The following is a 19,927-nucleotide window of genomic DNA, read 5'->3' on the forward strand; positions in this document are numbered from 1 at the left end:
CTTAACCATTAAGTAGCAGCTAATTTAAAGCAAGGGAAAAGCATTAGCTTGGTGTGAGTGCCAGATAAACCCTGTGGTTTCAATTTAAAGTCTGGAGCCAACAGTGACAGATATAAAAATGAGAATCTATAATTTGCCAAGTTTAAAGTCCCAAAACCAACATGTGAATGCTTCACTGGTTTATATGTGCATAAAATAAAGGCTGTTTTGCATAGATTCAAAATGCTAAAGGAGTGTTGTTTCTTAAATTTAAGATGACAGTATAATAATAGACCACATTTAATCACAAAGTATTTGACAAGAAAAAAGAGCCAAAAGTCACTATTTAAATTTAAGAATGCTAAATCCATACCAGCAGTTGGCAATAGCGAGGTCTGAAATATCTTCAATAAAAATTATAAATAATTACCTTTCACATTTTATAATTTGCATCCATTTAACTCACAAAGCTTCCTTTATGAACAAGGTCTTTTAAGTTTATTTATTTATTTTGAGAAAGAGAAAGACACAGAGGGGCCATGGGGAGAGAATCCCAAGCAGTCTCCACGCTGTCAGTGCAGAGCCTGAGACGGCTTCAATCTCACCAACCATGAGAGCATGACCTGAGCCGAAATCAAGAGTTGGATGCTTAACGACTGAGCCACGCAGGCACCCCAAGAACAAGTTCTTTAATAAAGTAATAATAATAATAATAATAATAATAATAATAATAAATAGAGCTAGCCAGAGCTGTTAGCAAGAATTTATAATTTTAACCAACAAGGCACACTTTAGAAATACTGGGTAAATTATGACTTCTGTACCTCTTTAAAAGATTTGCAACAATAACCTCATAAGTAAAGTATATATAACTCAAAAACACCCTCAATAACAGCATGATGATAAAAGACAGTGCATGTCCACTGACCTAACAATTTCTCCTGTCAGTTGATCCAGAAATCTAAATCCTGGCTCATTACATTAGTGCACACCTTTTACAGTGTCTTCCTGGCCCTCCAGGGATGCTCCTGACTGTCCCTGTACCTCACCCTCACTCAGGTGAGCCTTGGAAGCCATTCGGTAAAGGGCACACACTGTCCACACCGATTAGATGAGGGGTGGGCACTTCTCCCAAACCAGGCCAATCAGATTCCTTTCTCTGACAACTGTCCACACTGATTGGATGAGGGGTGGGCACTTCTCCCAAACCAGGCCAATCAGATTCCCTTCTGTGACATCTCTGAATTGAAAATTAGGAATAATTTTGGCCACACTAAGGTTAACTGGAGAGTGAAGCTTGGGGACACAGTGGAGGAAACAGTGGAGAAATAGGGAAAGCCAATGGACAGAGAAAGAATAAAATGAAATGGATACAGAAGTGAGGACAGATGACAGGTGAAAGAGAAAAAGATGTTAGGAAATCCGTGAGGCCCTTGTCCAGGCACCTTGTTAGGGCTCAGCTGTTTCCTTGCCCATGACATCTGTCAAACATGCATGTATCCTCTTTGGTGCCTGAGCTTATTTGAGTTATTTATGTTGCTTGCAATTTATTGTATCATAATTGATTCTGAATTCCATCTATGGGTCTTGAAACATCACTTAGACTATTGAACTAAAGCTTCCCAATCTTTAAAATGGGGACAGGAATGCCTGCATCACAGGGTTATTGCAAAGATTAAATGAAATAAGAAATAAAGCACCTACCTCAGCAGTGACCACTAAGTGATGGGCTGCTATTTTAAAAAGAGATTATCCTGTAATTTACATTACATATACAGCCATTCATATTACATATTTGTTAGTCAAGGGAAAGCACTTCAATCTCTTATTAAGCTAATATTTTAGTATTTGCTAATCATTCATCCAATGGGCTATTCCAAATTATTTGGTGAAATTTAAAATTAAAAGGGGCTTGCTAACACCTATTATCACTGTGGTTACTTCTCACTTTGGAGTAAAAACCTTATTTAAAAATAGGTTTGTGAATAAGTCCTTAGTTCTTCCTGTTCCCTTAATCTTGCATCTAATCTGTAACAAAGCCCTGTTTAGGCTGCTGTGTTCTCAAGCACTGACAGCTCACCACCTTCCCAGAGGGCTCTTCACTTCCACTCTTTGTGACCTGCTCCCTACACACCTTGAAGAGTGATCTCCAAAAACATAAATGGGATCATAGCACTGTTCCAATTAAAATCTTTCAATGGCTTCTCCCTGCACTAGAATAAAATCCCAATTCTTTACTGTGGTCTGGCACTCCCCATGTAATCCAGCCCCCCTCGGCCCCCTGCGGCTCTCCGAACACGTCTTGTTCACTCCCCCATTCCATCACTCAGCCTCAACTGCCCTGATCTTCCTGCAGGTCCTTGGAAACTCTAAGCACATTTGCACCTTATGGCCTCTGCACATACTTTCTGTCTGCAAACTCTTCTCCTGTCTTCATCCTTCATAGCTTAGCTTAGATGCACCTGCTCCAAGATGCTTTCTCTGCCTTCCTTGTCCAAAGTATGTTAGCTCTCTGTTACTCTTCATCCGACCCCATTTGTTTCTTTCATAGCATTAAGTACACTTGGTAATTATTTTGTTCACTTATTTTTTACCAGACCCCTTTTATAGTGCTTGAGAAAGTTGTGAGACCCTTGGTCCTACTCTCTCCTCCTGAATTCTGGGAGTGATGACTAGAAGGTCAAGTCCTGCCTGTGTGGAGAATCTGTATACTGTGTATTTATTCTACCCCTTTGAAAAGGGATACCCTTGTGAAGGAGGAGTCATTTCCTGGATTGGCACTAACCATGTGCGGCCATTCTTGACTACACTTTTCAAGAGGTCTTGCTCTCAGTTAGCAATGCATATTTTCCTCTGATTTCAATAAATTAATAACCAGTACAGGGGAATAAAGTAGGGTGGAATCACCTCTTTTCACAAAGTGTTATCAATCTTCAACCATTTGAAGGATTAATTTGCTAAAAGGGATATGCAGAAACATATAAAAGTATCTCCAAATAAATTCTATAAAGCCATAGACCATCTCCAGATAGATTAACTTCAAGTAGAAACTAAAAGATAATTCCCCATGGTAAAAGTCTTTAAACAAATTTAAATGATAAGATGAAAGAAAAAGTCAAGTCAGTTAGGTAATTAAAATTCTAAACAAAAAATATTCAATTTTACATGTAACTCTCATCTAGCATGAAATCAGCACAGTAAAATAATCATTTAGCAATAATTAATAAAACCAATGATCAGTCAGTATGTAGGTGTACCAAAAATCTTGTCAAGAATGCTCATAGCAGCCCTATTTGTAATAGACCTAACTTATTCTCACTTTAACATGTAGAAGATTATTTAAAAAGTGTCATGTTCAAGTTATCCATTCATAAGTTTCTAAGAATGTTGAATAAGTACTACATAATTTGCAAACAATGTCTGCAATTATACATAAAGTGACATATTATATATCCTCTAGAACAAATGAGAAACTAGTATCTAAAATAAATTAGAAAACAATATCTGAAATAAATTAGAAACTGGTGTCATGGTTTAAAAACTAAAAGGTTGAAGTCACCTATTATGAAATATTAAGTCTTAAAAATAAAACAGAAATAGCCTGTCTGCACACAAATCTGTGCACAGATATCCTGAGGGTTAGGAAAGATAGAGCTGAATCAGTAATAATTTACAAATCATTCCAATAATCTACGTAAATATTCAAAATTTGAATATGATGGTGGTGGAGGCTACGGTGGCTGAAAAGCAATTGGCTGATGAAAGGTGCCTCTATACATCACAGTTACCTGAGAGATAATCATAAATTTTAGCATCTAAACTTAATAAATTCATTTAAAAAATAGGCTGAATATGGACTAACTCATCCAAATGCAGGATGTTAGAAGAGAGTCCCCTTGAAATACGAAGTCAGCCATGTAAGGGCAAATAAGTTTGCCTTATACTGAGAGTAGAAGACTTAACGGATTTTCTTGTCTAACTGGTGGTTTGGGAAAATAATGTGAAATACTTAAATCAGGGTTGGAAAAGTTATAGTGACCACATGTTCTGATCCCAAATCAGGAATTTTAGCAATGTATATAAAAAGTTTTATGAGGGTCTAAAAATTAAATTCCATTTATACCTTTAACATACATCTAGGCCAACTTTATAGAAAATATTAAAACTGTATCAAATTTGAATAGTTCATAAAGGCAGTCATGGAAAGAATATTTCAGTATCATTTAATTCTTTGTTCTGAGTTCCAGTGCTCAGTGCTCCTTACCCAGTGCTCCTCGAACTTCGCTGTGAATGCAAACCATCTGGGAATCGTGTGAAAAGGCCGATGTGGATCCAGTAGGTCTGCCGTGGGGTCTGAGATTCTGCATTTCTAACAAGCACCTAGGCGCTTCTGTCACTCTCTGGCTGGGACCACGCTTTGAATAGGAAGTCCTTGAAGAGCCAGGAAAGGCCCCAGACCAGTTGCTTCCAAGCCACGAGCAACTCTGTCCCTTTATTCCAGTGTGCCATGCAAATATTACATGTTTTTCTGCTGACAGGGAAAAACTTAGGAAGCAGTGTTGTAGAAGACAATGACATAACGCATTTCAATATACTTTCAAAGGCAACAACATTAATTGGATTGGCCAGGGATCTGGCGTACTGGGCTAGATCTTCCTTATTTTTAAAGCTAATAGCTTTGAGGGTCGTATTTTAAACTAGGTACCATGTAAATTTGTCTTCTCTCACTTATAGGAACTTGTATTTTTTATAGTATTAGCAGAAAGTTCTCCTTGTTTTCTTTTCTTTGGTGGGGAGCAAATAAAGTGCCCCGGGGAGACTGTCTTCACATTTGCCAGGGGTCCTGTGAAGCAGAATTCTACAACTACATGCCTATCCTAATTCCACATGGGCAGAGTCGCACTCATTCTGTTCAGCATGACATCATTCACTGGAGCATTCTACGTCGCACAGTCATATTTGTTGGGTGGATTAGCTTTCCATGCAATGGATTAATCATCCTCCGGGGTTCTTTAACCTTTTCCTTTGAGAAGGTTGATTTTTGTTTCCCTTGTGTTCGGCATCATGGGCCAACAAATGCAAATGATCATGTGGCTCTCTTGCCATTGGAACTCCTGTGGATTGGTGGCTCTCAAGCTTTTGTGTGCTTCTCAGTTACGTTAGGAACTTGGTTGAAATACAGTTTCCTGGTCTTATTCGTGGAGAACATGAGTTAGTCAATTCAGGGTATGGTCCAGCAACCCTTATTTTATTTTTTTCAAGCTCCAAATTGCTTCTTGACAGGTGGACTCTAGCCCACCCTTTGAGAAACGCTGCTTCAGTGGACCACAGTACATGAACGTGGCCCAGGAGTAACTGTTGGGAACGTTCCATAATACTCAGAGCATCCTGTAAGGAGACATGAAGGCTCTGAGTCGTAAGAAGTTGTGAGGCTAAGAATGGTCACTGTTAGTCATGATGCACTAAGAGACGTGAGCTTTTTGTCCCAGGTTGCCAGTTTGAACTTAGGTTTTCAATTTAATTTCTTTCTTTAGGGGTTTTTCTTTTCTTCTTTAAGTGTATTTATTTTGAGAAAGAGAGAGAGAGAGAGAGAGAGAGAGAGCGAGCAAGCAGGGAGGGGCAGAGAGAGAGGGAGAGAGAGAATCCCAAGTAGGCTCTGTGCTGTCAGCACAGAGCTGGATGCAGGGTTCAATCTCAGGAACTGTGAGATCATGACCTGAACTGAAATCAAGAGTCAGACACTTAACTGACTGAGCCACCCAGGTGCCTCAGGGGATTTTCCTTTTACTGTATAATAATTAATGGTATTTATAGTACTCAGAAATCTGTCCTTTGATGGTGGGTCATGTTTTTAAAAGTAAAAAACATCACCTTTAATATATCTTATTTTTATTTATATATTTTTAACTTTTTTAAATGTTTGTTTATTTTTGAAGGAGAGAGAGACAGCATGTGAGCAGGGGAGGGGCAGAAGAGAGGGAGACACAGAATCCAAAGCAGGCTCCAGGCTCTGAGCTATCAGCACAGAGCCTGATGGCAGGGCTTGAACCCACGAGCTGTGAGATCATGACCTGAGCTGAAGACAGACGCTTAACTGACTGAGCCACCCAGGCACCCCAGGGGGATTTCTTTTTACTGTATAGTAATGGAATTTATAGTACCCAGAAATCCATCCCTTGGTGGTGGGTGATGTTTTTAAAAGTAAAAATAAGATATATGAAAGTCACCATTCATATATCTTATTTTTACAGAAAGATCTTAGACTTTTGGAATAGAGCTCATGTAAATGGTAGGTGTAGAAAATTGATATAAATTATTAATTTTTTTTCAACGTTTATTTATTTTTGGGACAGAGAGAGACAGAGCATGAACGGGGGAGGGGCAGAGAGAGAGGGAGACACAGAATCGGAAACAGGCTCCAGGCTCTGAGCCATCAGCCCAGAGCCTGACACGGGGCTCGAACTCACGGACCGCGAGATCGTGACCTGGCTGAAGTCGGACGCTTAACCGACTGTGCCACCCAGGCACCCCTAAATTATTGAAAAAGGCTTAAATTAAATCCAAAGATCATGTACTCAAGTTTTTTAGTTTCAATTTTCTTAATTCTAAAAAATGCAAATATATACGTATATGTGTCTATACATACCAACACATACAACACAAAATGCCATTCTTATTAAATAAATTAATAGGCCATTACCTTGGGAAAATATAGCTACTCCTCTTAAAGTCTATGTACTAGATAGAAATAGAAGTAATATTTAAAAAAAAAATCACAAAAGCATCTGGTTCTAACTCCGTATGCTATAACTCTTACCAGTAATGATGTTCAATTGGCATAAGTGAAGACAATGCAGAAACTGCAAGGAGAACAAGTGAGAAACAAGAAGGGGCACCATTCTACCAGAAAACAAGCATGTTCTCTGCCAAGTCCTCTAACACCCCCCGCCCCATGCCTTCCCAGACGGCCGCTCTGTCTCAGAAAGCAGCTTCTCCACCAGGCTTAATCTTTCAAACACAGCCTTAAACACCGGCGCCCACACCCACACATGAGCCATCAAGGCACTCAGGCTTTACCCTGCAGTGGGCGTTAGGAGAACAGACTCTGGGACCAGATTTCTTGTCCTTTCCTTATGACCTGGGTGATTCAGGGCAAGTCACTTAATGTCTATGTAACTCAGTTTCCTTACCTGAAAAACGGAGATAATAACAATTCTCACCTTATTGGAAAATGGAGAAGACTGAATCAAAGAATACGCGTGGATGAGCTTTTGGACTAGTGTCTGGCACACGGGAAGCCGCGTAAATGAAAAAGATATTACTGCCATCATTATGTCTTTTGCTATACTTACATACAGCTCTCTTTTGCAGCGTCTCTCACCTTTAGCTTTTAAGAGGGGAGGGAGATTTACTGTGCTCGCGTGTGGTGGTGGTGACTTAGCAGAAGCAAGATGGATTCATTATAGCAGAGCTAGTATGAATGAAGAAGACAAACATCCTATTAGCCCACACCATCCTAGACACACTTGATTTTCCCAAGGGCTCCCCGGATGTTTTAGAAGACCTCATGGGAAAAAGTATTGCCTAGAGCTCTCCAAGGAAAACTTAACAAGAAAAAAAAAGTGGCTTTAGAGAATCATTCTTGAATCAGATTTTTAGATGCACTAAACTTGTAAGAATGCAAAGAATTAAGATTAAAATTCTGAATTCCTACTGAAGAGATTCTTATTTTGTAAATGTCCCTGTCCAAGCAAAGTGCTAAATAAATATGGAAAAGATGGCTCTGACTGGGTTTCATAAACAACTATTAAAGGGCAACATGGCCTCATGCAGTAATTTTCAATTCTTTTTAAGGCAACAAAAAGCTGTTTCGAAACAAGATCTTATGCATGATTACTAACATATAAAATGGGGGAAAAAACCCTCACTGCTCTATTTAAAGTAGGTGACCACCCCCCACACCAAGCATTGGCTTCCTCCTTGCCCTGAGTACTGCGCCCTGATCTCTCCCAGGGGAACCCTAACAGTCCACAAGACATGGTTTGAAATTCGCTCATCTAGTGGAAACAGCCCTAAACTAGACATCACAGTCATTTACGATGTTATGCCATGTGTTGACTATGTGGTTTTCAGCACTTCACTGATCTGGGCCTTGCATTCCTTATCTGCAAGTTGTGTGTTTAAAATGGATAACTCACCTCCACTGGCTCTCTCACTTTCCATGATCCTACTGTATAAAGAAAGTACAAAAAGAAAATGAGGATTCCGCTTCATGCCAAGATAGGGTAACAAGAACTGGATTTATCTTCCTATCTAAAACAACTTAAAAATGGTTAAAACACATAAAGCAATATGGCTTTTAAGATACTGGACATCAGGTGTCAGGCGTCAAACGACAGCGATCCCTGAGAGAAGGAAAACTCAAGAGGCGAACCCTACCGTCCCAGCCTGCTGCCTAGGACAGAGTTTACAAGGCCACTCGCAGCCCAGGGAGAGAGAACCCGAGCGAAGCGCGGCAGCTTCCTGAGCTGGGAGGCCAAGCTTGGCAGACTGGGGCTCTGTGATGACTAGAGTCTTCGGAGAAGATTACTGGAGAGGGGAGAACTCCCGGAGCACGGAACTGTGGAGACCTGCAGTCGGGGAGCCTGAAGCTTCAGCACAGAACCCATGGGCACCTGTGTGTGAGGAAACTGCATACCCGAGGACAGTAAAGGCCCACCTGATAGATCAGCTGCAACAGTCTCTGAGGCTCACGCAGGTCAAATAGTGCCTGATCCTACCACTCAGCAAAAGGCTTCATAATTTATGGGTGTTGGGTAGAGTAACCAGAAGGGTCTGACCTCAGAAGTGGAGAAGAATTAGCCTTACTGTATTTTTTGCTAACAAAGCATAGACCTGAAAGGATCAAACTGTTTCTAAGTAACATAAGTGCATCCCAGAACAAAACTCAACAATATTTATAGAAACGATCTATCACTCAACACATTAAAATTCAGTGTCTTCCAAGAAACAGACTCTTAACTACAGAGAACAAATGTTACCAGAGGGGAGATAGGAGGAGGGGACGGGAGAAATAGGAGATGGGGATTAAGGTGTGCACCTGAGATGAGCACCAGGTGATGCATGGAAGTGTTGAATCACTATATTGTACACCGGAAACTAATACAACACCATATGTTAACTCTACTGGAACTAAAATAAAAAATGTAACACAACACCCCCATCCCTGCCCCCAAAGTCAGTGTCTGACATGACCCATGATAAAGAGAAACATCAACCAATTGAAAGCAAACTGGAAATGATACTAGAACCATTACCAGAACTGGATTTCATATGAGCGAGAGGAAAGACTCAGTATGTTAAGGAGAGACACGAAAGGTACAGAAAGACCCAAATCTAATTTTGGGAGATGGAATTATACTACCTGAGATGTAAAACACACTGACAGAAATAAAGGTAAATTAAACATTGCCTATATATATATATATGTATGTATACATATATATACATATATATATATATATTTTTTTTTCCTGAACTTGAAGGCATAGGAATAGAAACATTCCAAATTAAAACACAGGGAGGAAAAAAGACTGAAAAAAATGACCAAAGCCATAAGAAGCTGTGCGAAAATGTCAAGCAGCCAGATGTAGGTGAAAATGGAGTTTCCAAAGGACAGTAGAAAGAGAAGGGGACAGAGAAAATTATTTGAAGAAATAATGGCTCCAAATTTTCCAAATTTGACGAAAACTAGAAGCCTATAGATCCAAGAAGCTCAATAAAACCCAAGCATAAGAAACATAAAGAAAACAACACCAAGACACATCATAATCAAATTGCTCAAAATCAGTGAAAATGATAAAATCTTAAAAGCAGTAGTGAAAAAATGACATCTAGGTAAACAAACATAGAATGACAGCAGATTTCTTCTCAGAAACAACGCAAGTGTGAATAAAATGAAACGACATGTTTACTGAAGGGAAAAATGTCATTGTAAAATTCTATGCCTAACAAAACTATTTTTCAAACACAAAGACAAAATAAAGTCTTTTTTACACATATAAAAGACGATTGAGGGGCACTTGGGTAGTTCACGTTGGTTAAGCATCTGACTCTTGGTTTTGGCTCAGGTCGTCATCTCAATGGTTCATGGGTTTGATCCCTGCATCAGGCTCTGTGCTGACAGCACAGAGCTTGCTTGGCGTTCTGTCTCCCTCTCTCTCTGCCCCATCCCTGCTTGCTCTCTATCTATCTCTCTAATAAATAAATAGATAAATAATAAACACTTAAACATGAAAGAATTTATCAACAGAGCTGTACTACAAGAAATGTTAGAAGTCTTTTGGGCAGAAAGAAAATGATACCAGATGAAAATCTGCATTTATAGAAAGGAGTAAATAGCACTTTTTCTAATTTATTTAAATCTCTGTAATTTATAATCAGTCATTTACAGCCCAAAACAAGAACAATGTAGAGTTTACAACATGTATGAGTCAAATGCATGAGAAGCACAAAAGTCAGGAGGACAAAAGTGGAGGCACAGTGTTGTATGATTCTTCAACTATATGTTTCTGTGTATAATATAATGTGAAGATGATGTGCTGAATTATATATGTATACTATAAACTCTAAAGCAACCATTAATCTAACAACAAAAAATCATAACTAATAAAAACTAAACAAATAAATAACAAAAAAAGGAATAAAGTGGAATGTTCAATTAAGCCAAGAAGATGACAAAAAGAAAAGATGGGAAAGGAAAAAGAGAAGAACAAATGAAATGACATTTAAAGCCAACCATGTCAATAGCACATTAAATGTAAATAGTGCAGACACCCTGCCCCCAAAAGGCAGAAGTGATATGAATAAAAAAAAAAAAAAGCAAGTCCCAATTAAATGCTGCCCACAAATAGCCAATTTGGATTAGAATTAGAAAGCTTAGAAAAAGGTATAGAATTTAGCATGCTAATTCTAACCAAAAGAAAGCAGGAGTTTCTCTATTAATAGCAGAAAAGGCATATTTCAAAGCAAAGAATATGCCAAGGTATACAGGTAATTTCATACATATAAAGGGGTCATCAAGAGGACATACTATTCCTAAATACTTTTGCACTTTAATAAGAGTTTCAAAATGCGTAACGAAAAAACTGATAGAATTGTGAGAAAAAAATTGGCAAATCCACAATAATGGGTATTTCTGTAATGTACTGGTTAACACATTTGCCTCACATAATAATTGATAGAACAAGTAGTTATAAAATCAACAAAGATGTAGAATATTTGAACAATATTTATCAACTGGACCTTATTAAACTTTATAGAACACTTTATCAACCACATCAGAATGCTCATTTTTTTCAAGTACATGTGGAATATTAACAAGTTAAACCATATTCTGGGTCACAGAACAAATCTCACACTAAAACAAATAGTCAAGTAATATACGTTCTCTGACTACAATGGAATTAAATTATAAACCAGTAACAGACCAATTAAAATCCTCAAATATTTAAAAACTAAATATCACACTTCTAAATAATCCATGGGTCAAGGAAGAAATCAAAAGGGAAACTATCAAAGTATTCTTAACTGAATGAAGATAAAAACATGACATCAAAATTTCTGAGAGGCAGCCAAAATAGTATTAGAGGAAAATTTATACAACTAAGTATCATTATTAGAAAAGATTAAGGTATCAAATCAATACTCTTAGTTTTTACTTTAAGAAAGTAGACAAAGAAGAACAAATGAAACCCCAAAGTAATCAGATGAAAGGAAATAAGAAGATCACATTAGAAATCAATAAAATAAAAAACAGAAAAAGAGAGAAAATCAAAGAAACAAAAGTTAGTTCTTCAAGAAGATAACAGCATTGATAGGCTTCTAGTTAGACTGATCAGGAGAAAAGACAAACATTACTAATACCAAGAGTGAAAAAAATGTAATAACTATAGATTATAAATCTATATTAAAGGATAAGAGAATATTATGACCAAGTTTATGCCAATACATTTGAGAATTTAGATGAAGTGAATTAATTCCTTGAAACACACAAATATTTCAAGAAATATTTCAGAAAGAAATAAATAACCTGAACAGCTCTATATTGATTAAAGAAATTGGATTTGAAGTTTCATACCTTTGAAAATTAAAAGTAGGTTCAGGTGGCTTAACTTGTGAATTCTACCAAACATTTAAGGGATGAATAATACCAGTGCTATAAAATTCTCCCAGAAAACTGAAGAGGAAGGAACACTTTTCCAATTCATTTACTGAAGCATTACTGTGATAGCAAAAAGGAGACATTACCAGAAAAGAATACTTGCAAACCAATATCCCTCATGAACATAGATGCAAAACTCTAAGCAACATTTTGGCAAATTAAATTCAACAATGTATAAAAAGGATAATATATTGTGACCAAGTGGATTCATCCCAAGAATGCTGGGTTGGTTTAACATTTGAAAACCAAATCAGTATGATTCTTTATGATAACAAACTCTAAAAGAAAAACCAGAAGACAATCTCAATAGATATAGTAAAAAGCATCTGACAAAATCCAGTATCTATTCCTGATTAAAAAAAAATCCTCATTAAAGTAGTAATAGAAAGAAACTTAGCCTGATGAAAGTCACCTAACAAAAACCTATAGCTAACAGTAAACTTCATGGTGAAAGACTGATTGTATTCCCTCCAAAATAAGGAATAAGACTAGGATATCTGCTCTTACCACTTTTTTCCCCGATATTATACAGGAACTTCTGGCCCATGAAGTCAGGCAAGAACATATAAAGGGCATCCAGGTTAGAAAAGAAGAAAAAGAAGTCTTTTTTTTTGTAGATGGAATGATTGTTTATGTGAGACACTGGCAACTGACAATCTGTTTTTGTATGGCTTCAAAGAATGAAGAATGGTTTTTATATTTTTGTATAGTTGTAAATAATAACAACAATAAAAGAAGAATCTGCAACAGAGACTTTATGTGGCCCATAAAGCCTAAAATATTTACTATCTGGCCCTTTAGAGAAAATGTTTGCCAATCCCTGGTCTGTGTAGAAAATCTACATAGAAAATTTATGCAGAATCTCCACAAGCCTACTAGATCAAATAAGTGAATTTAGCAAGGTCGTGAGATATAAGATTAATACACAAAATCAATTAAACTTATACATAATGACAATGAACAATTAGAAATTGAAATTTTAAAAATTCCACTTAGAGTAGCATCAAAAACATTTACATAGGGGTAAATCTGACAAAAGATGTAAAAACCCTATGTGATGAAAATTACATAATATTGCTGAGATATAAATAACACAAAAATAACGGAGAGATATTTCTTCTTTATGAGTCAGACGACAATAATGTTACGATGTCAATTTTCCCTTAATTCAATGCCATCTCAAAATCTCAGAAAGCATTTCCTGTAGAAATTAACAAACTGGTTTAAAAATTCTTATGGCAATGTACAAAACTAGAATAGCCAAAATAATTAAAAAAAGAAAAAGGTAGGAAAATGTATACTACCTAACTTTAAGGCTTACTATAACAATATAGTAATTAAGACAATGTGGTATTGGTGTAAACACAGACAAACAGAATAATGGAACAAAGCAGATATAGTCAACTAAATTTTTTCCCCAAATTACAAAAGAGATTCAGTGGGGAAAGGGTATATTTCAACAAATGATGCTCAGATGCCCCCTAGGATCATAAACAAAAATTGACGCAAAATCATTCACAGACTTAAATGCAGAACCAAAAAGTTATAAAACTTCCATACTAAAACATGGAAAATCCTTGTGATTGTGTATTAGGCAAATATTTCTTGGACATAAGCCCATTTAAAAAAGAAAAAGATAAATAGAACTTCATCAACATCAACTTTGGGGGGAAGTCATTATCTTGATCTAATAATGGCTTCTGGGTATTCATATATACATTAAAATTTTTCAAATTGACCTTCTAAACATGTGCATGTATGTGTAATTTATAAAGCTATCACATGTTTTAAGTTAAATAGAAATGAAATAGGGAAAACATTTGAGATATATATATATGTATATATGTATATATACATATGTGTGTAGACATATATATCTATATATGTATATACATACGTGTGTATATACATATATACATATATGTATATATGTGTATATATATATATATATTAAAATATTAGAGTTAAAAATCTAACTTGCTGGAATCCTTAAGTAATTTTTACATTTCTTTCTCACTTTAAAGGATAAATGCAAATAATAGGAAAAAGCCAATCAGAAGCAAGTCTATATATAACTCCATATTTGGTATCATCACATAGTCACTCATACGTACTAGTGCTAACTAAGTAATTTAATAGCATATCACCAACAGACTATCCCCAGCACTGCAGGGAGTATCTGGAGTGTGAGGAAAGTATACAAGACCACAAAGTTGCATAAAGAGTTTTAATTAACAGAAAATATTACAGTTCAATCAAACATTAAGTATGTGGACTGCATTACTGTGAGAATTACTGGGTGATCTTAGCCTATGAAGTCCCTTTACCTGACTCAAAAGTGTTAGTGATATTTTTCTTTTCCAGGCTTCAAGGTTCATCTTCCACACACTCTGCAGTGCCACTTCATGTGCTGAGTCTAGGAGGCTGCCAAGACAACCTTTTCCTTCCACCCAACTTGAACTGCTCCTCCCTCTCTCTGTTGGACCCACTTCTGGTTGTATTTTTTGCAATCTCTTCAATTTCCTGCCTTCCAGAAAGTTACAGGTCATAATGTAGCTTTCACCTGCCTGGTATAGATATTTGCAAAACAAATCCAACATCATAATGGGGAAGGGAGCTTAATGCCTTTTATAGGTGCTCATCATCTTTCTATCTGATCACTTTTTCTGCTCATCTTGCTCAGTGAAGTTTTGCTCATCTTGCTCAGAAGTTTTTCCTGCAACTTCTTTCCCTCCTTGTATGACTTTCCTGTGTTGTGGTTTTGTTATAATTAGCAAATAACCTTGGTACATCCCTTAGACTTCTCACACTTTCAGCAGAATTGCCAACAGATCTGCATCCACGTTCACAAGGCTTTGTAACGATGCAAGACCGTGGGCTGATGCTTTTGAGAAGGTTTGTGTAAAATCATAAAGAGGATAAGGATTATATTATTATTACATTATAATATATTATATATTATATTATATTATTCCTCTCATGCTGCATTTACCAGACCAGGAGATTTCTCAGGGTGTATAGAAGAGTCTTACCTGGAAAGGCTCTAACTCCAGGATTATTTTTCAACATAATTGAGTCAGGAAGTCCTTGTTGACCGCTTAACAGTATTTAAACACAAACCCTTTGGAAACTCCCTCTTCCTCTGGCTTCTAGAACTCCTAGACAACCTGTTAACTTCTTGAAGTTATCTTAACAGCTCTTCTTCCTACCTATATGCTCTGTGAATGCAAATGTAGACATTTCCCCAGCTTCTCTAAACTCTCTGCCAAAAACAACTTATTCACCCTCACTTGCGACTTAATTACCTCTTACTGATAATCCCGATCTTCCCTTCTCTCCTGCCTCTAGACTTGCACTGTCCAATAAGAAAGCTACTAGTCACTAGTGAGACCTTGAAATGTGGCCAGTCCCCCTTGAGATGTATCATAAGTATAAAACACAAATACAAGAAAAAAATAATATTGACTAAATGTTGAAGAATATTTTGGATATATTGGGTTAAATAAAATATATTACTAAAAGTAATTTCATTTGTTTCTTTTTATCTTTTCTGAAATTCTAGCTCCTAGAAAATTTAGTATTACATATGTGGCTTGCATTACATTTCCACTGAACAGCGCTGCTCTAGACCTGAAATTCAAACTGACCATTTAAATTGAACACAGTAGAAGCTGATACCAATCTATTCCAGACCCTCAAGTCTGTTAACCGTTATTATGGAATAAACATCAGTTGGCATGAGACACATAGCTTGTATAACATCAGCTGCTGCTGTTAAGGAAATTGTATGATGAAGGAACTAACTCTAGGATAAATAACTTATGAACTGGGTGACAGGATGACTCTGGTAATTGTCAAAGAGCCTGTCAGCATCACTCATGGGCAGCTACGGCAGGAATGTATGTAGGACTGGGAAATAACACTATATGCTTTTGACTAGAAAGGTACAGCAGTTATGAATGAAAACAACCAGGGATTTGCCAAAATAGTGGATAAAGTGTATATGCATTTGGAGTCAGAAATGTGAGCGGTTACACATTGTGACATATTCACCTCAGGTACTGTAACCACCTAAATGTGCCAAATATTTTCTTACATGATCTTGGCTAATAGAATCTTCCTCTTCACCTGGCCTAAAACCTGGAGTCATTTTTGACTCAACCCTTTCCTTTATTCCCCATAGCCAAGCACCAAACCCCATTTATTCTACCAACACCCACTTGCCACATCCACACTTTTTTCCTCCTTAAAGAAAACCAGAGAAGGGAGACACAGGTCCATATGCTGCCCCCACAGTCCCAAGAGGGAGAGCTCATGATTTGGCCTGCCGCTATATGGTGACAAGTAACTTACAAAAAAACAACGACCCGTTCTTTTCTCCAGTAGAAATAGCTGGTAGTTAGGAATGCAAATAGGTGAGATGGACAGGCCCTCAAGATACCTTAAGATGACACAGGAAAGGGTTTTAGAGCACAACAAACCCTATTTTCTTTCTTTGCTTCTCTCTTTCCTGTCCCTTCCCCCTAATTATTTTTATTGCCTTCTTTTTCTAATACATGTAAGCTGTGTGGGTCGGTGAACACAGTTTCATTACTTGACATAGCAGAATACAATTCCTAAGTGATTTTGGATTATCTCTTGACTTGCGTTAAGAGGAAGCAACTCAGAATTGCATGTGCAGCTGGCATTTATGTCAATTAAACTGTAAACCTTATTGAATTTTAAGACTTTGAGTAGCCTAGAAATTCTCTTCTTAAACGAACTGGCAATTGTCTAAGCATATGTACCAGGGTACTTAATTTTTATAGTTTCATTGTTTTTAAAGACTCTACTGATGGCATGTTAGGTTGTGTGAGTCCTGTTCAATAACAGAATGCATAGATATATAAAGTCTATGTGCAGAAGCTCTCCTACCTGTGTATTGATTGATTATAGGCAAAGAAAATTTGATGCACAGATTTTTTTTGAAAAAATCTGTCTTTGAAATGGTCCTTTGCTGTCACAGTTAAGACCGTCAAACTATAGTCTAGTTGTTTCAGTCAGCTCCTTTGCTATTGAGTTCATGCCAGTATTTTATTTAAGTGCTAAGTAAATAATATATTAAGTGGAATTATGAGTGCCACTAATTATTAATGTGCTATACATTTCCTTAATCAAATTCAAATTATAGAGCAATTACTAAACTGAGATGTTTTATAATCTTTGATTTAGAAAAATTCGATCTCTAACTTTCCTGCAGCATAAACCATACTAACACATGGTTCAGTTGTAGCCATGATCCAACACATGGGCAGTTTTGTGTGTCCAAATATCCCCCATCAATTAAACCCTATTGTTACATAAGTTTCTTTCCAGCCTCTGTACACCTGCATTGGACTAAACCACAAAGTCAATCAACTGTACCTTTACTGCGCCATTCTCGTGGATGGTGACACAGTTGTCGGCATCTTCTGAGAGTTGGTACAAGGCTTGAGCTGTTGCTCGATGCACATTGGGGTCATCTGATTTCAGGTAATGCACTAATGGAGCCACTGCTTTGTACTCGCCAAAGGCCACTCTATTTCTGCCCCACATACAGCAATGTGAAATAGCTTCTGCTAGATGACGCCTCAGTTTATCATTATTCTGCACAAAGGAAATGAATTGTGGTACACGCATTGCAAAAAACCCATGAGGTCATGTTTCTGTGCTACCTGTTTATTATCCAATAGAATGCCAGTGAGTCAAGGGAGAAGGGCTAAGTGGCTATTCAGGTGGTGTCTTGAAAGAAACTAGTATTTTGGTGGCCCCGATGGACCAACGTTCAATCCTGAATTTTCTTCTTATGACTTTAAAAAATGTTTAACTTTTTTTAATTGACTACTGAACATAGTTAATACACTCAAAAGCAATCAAGTGCCTGGCATTTGTTATTTGCTCAAGGTTTGATTTCCTTTTGAGCAAGTGCTTTAATAAAAAAAGAGAAGAAGTTAAAGAATACTGAACATTCTTAAGGGAGCATTTCATTTAACTGGCATAGGTAGATTCACCCTATACTTTCACCCTAGGAATACTTCTACATCAGTAATATACCTTGGTTTCCTAGAGGGAAAAGACAGTGCAGCAAACAATATGTTTGAGTCCGCCATTTTCCTTTCTACATCCTTTATACACACTATATCCTTTTTTTTGTATGTAATTAACTGCAATAGGTATAATATAACCAAATAGGATACAGTTTTCTGCTTAATAATTATACTATTCTCTTGATTGAGGCAACAACTTGGTGTCCTTAACTGAATCTGGCAGTTATTCTTAGGAACTCAGAATTAGACTAAAAAGTCTTCTAAACCAAGCATCCTTCCAGTGATTGAATTTCTGCTCTACGACTTTCCTGCCAAGAGGTAGCCCAAGCTATGCTCAAATACCTCTGATCGTGGTGAAGTCATTATCTCTCAAGGCTGCTTATTCTATCTGGCACAGCTCTGAATAAATAATACAGTGGTTGCCAAAGTCTTCTAGTTCAAGAATGCCATCAATCCAAGCTTGCTAAGCCTGGGGAAGAGCATTTAGCTTGTAATCTTGGCATGAACAATCATCTTAAGGATAATGAATGATAATGATGGTGGTGATGGAAAATGATAGTTAACACTTCTATAATAACACTTATATTTGGCACTACTTTACTTGCCAGTGACAAATAAAAAACAGCCTATATTTTACAAGGATCTTGCATATTAAATTGTACAGTTAGAACACACTTTCACATTGATCAGTCTCAGAGACATTAAATTAGTTGACCAAAATCTCATACCTCATAGGTGATGGATATTAAGCTTGAATCCAGGTCTCCGGACTCTAAGTTTATGGTTTTTACCACTACTCCATGATATCTTAAGACCATATACATTTAAAATAAAAGGATGTGTTACTTACTGTATTTGCTAGTTTGGACAATAAAGGGACAACTCCACGATCTGTAATAACAGCCAAATTTTCTTGATCTTTTGCTATATTTGTAATAGCAGCACATACACTTGCCAAAACTTCTTTATTATCTGATTTCAGTAAATTGACGACAAGTTCCAAACCACCAACAAAGGAACGGACCATTTCTCCAGCATCCTAGAGAACAATTAAAAACAAAAGATGTTATCAAAAATAATCTTTTGATTAGCATTTTTTTTTAAAAAAAGCAGAAAGTAAGGATAAGGCTATTAAGTACACCTTTGGCATAAAAATTTCAATTTATTTATTATACATAATTTCTATGTATGTTTGCATATGTACATAACCACACGATTCAACTTCAACAAATATTTATTGAATAACTATTATGTGAGAGTTACCATGCTAACTACTGGGAATACAGAAGTTAGTAAAATACAGCTTATTCTTATTTGCAGTAGTTATGCTTTATGAAGTCATCACAAAAATTGAGTTAGTAAATACTGAACCATTGTTTCTAGGGGGAATGCAGTGTTAGGTCAACAGATCAATACATCACTGATCAACAGATAACCTTGTTTTATGGGTTTTTCCACTTAGGCTATCTTATTTCATACATTGTTAATTCATCAACTCATGGACACCTGAACTCATGGTGAGTCCATGGCTGAACTCATGGACACCACCACACTATAAATCATGCCTGAAGGAAGCTTATCTAACACATGAATTTTCTCTGAAAGGCACAACCTTCTTGGGTTTAGGAACACTAGAGAGCACTGGGTGCCACACACAGGG

The 19,927-nt window shown here is 36.9% G+C and overlaps 1 protein-coding gene across 9 annotated transcripts in view; it reads right to left on the minus strand.

The window, feature by feature from the left end:
- Window positions 1–19,927, minus strand: part of ODAD2 (outer dynein arm docking complex subunit 2) — a 179,211-nt gene that overhangs the window by 30,106 nt on the left and 129,178 nt on the right. For 5 of the 9 annotated variants that reach the window (XM_045061054.1, XM_045061057.1, XM_045061056.1 and 2 more), the window contains 3 exons: window positions 19,118–19,306; window positions 17,606–17,827; window positions 14,416–14,769 (listed from right to left, as the gene is read on the minus strand). In XM_045061054.1, the coding sequence (XP_044916989.1) occupies window positions 14,458–14,769; window positions 17,606–17,827; window positions 19,118–19,306 (723 nt within the window). In that variant the 3' untranslated portion in view covers window positions 14,416–14,457. Of the gene's footprint in view, window positions 1–6,665; window positions 7,451–8,177; window positions 8,210–14,415; window positions 14,770–17,605; window positions 17,828–19,117; window positions 19,307–19,927 lie in introns of those variants that run through there. The other 4 variants (XM_023256476.2, XM_023256475.2, XM_023256477.2 and 1 more) reach the window with 3 other exon arrangements.

The sequence above is a fragment of the Felis catus genome, chromosome B4 (genome assembly GCF_018350175.1).
Source record: "Felis catus isolate Fca126 chromosome B4, F.catus_Fca126_mat1.0, whole genome shotgun sequence".
In the NCBI taxonomy this organism is placed as follows: Eukaryota; Metazoa; Chordata; class Mammalia; order Carnivora; family Felidae; genus Felis; species Felis catus.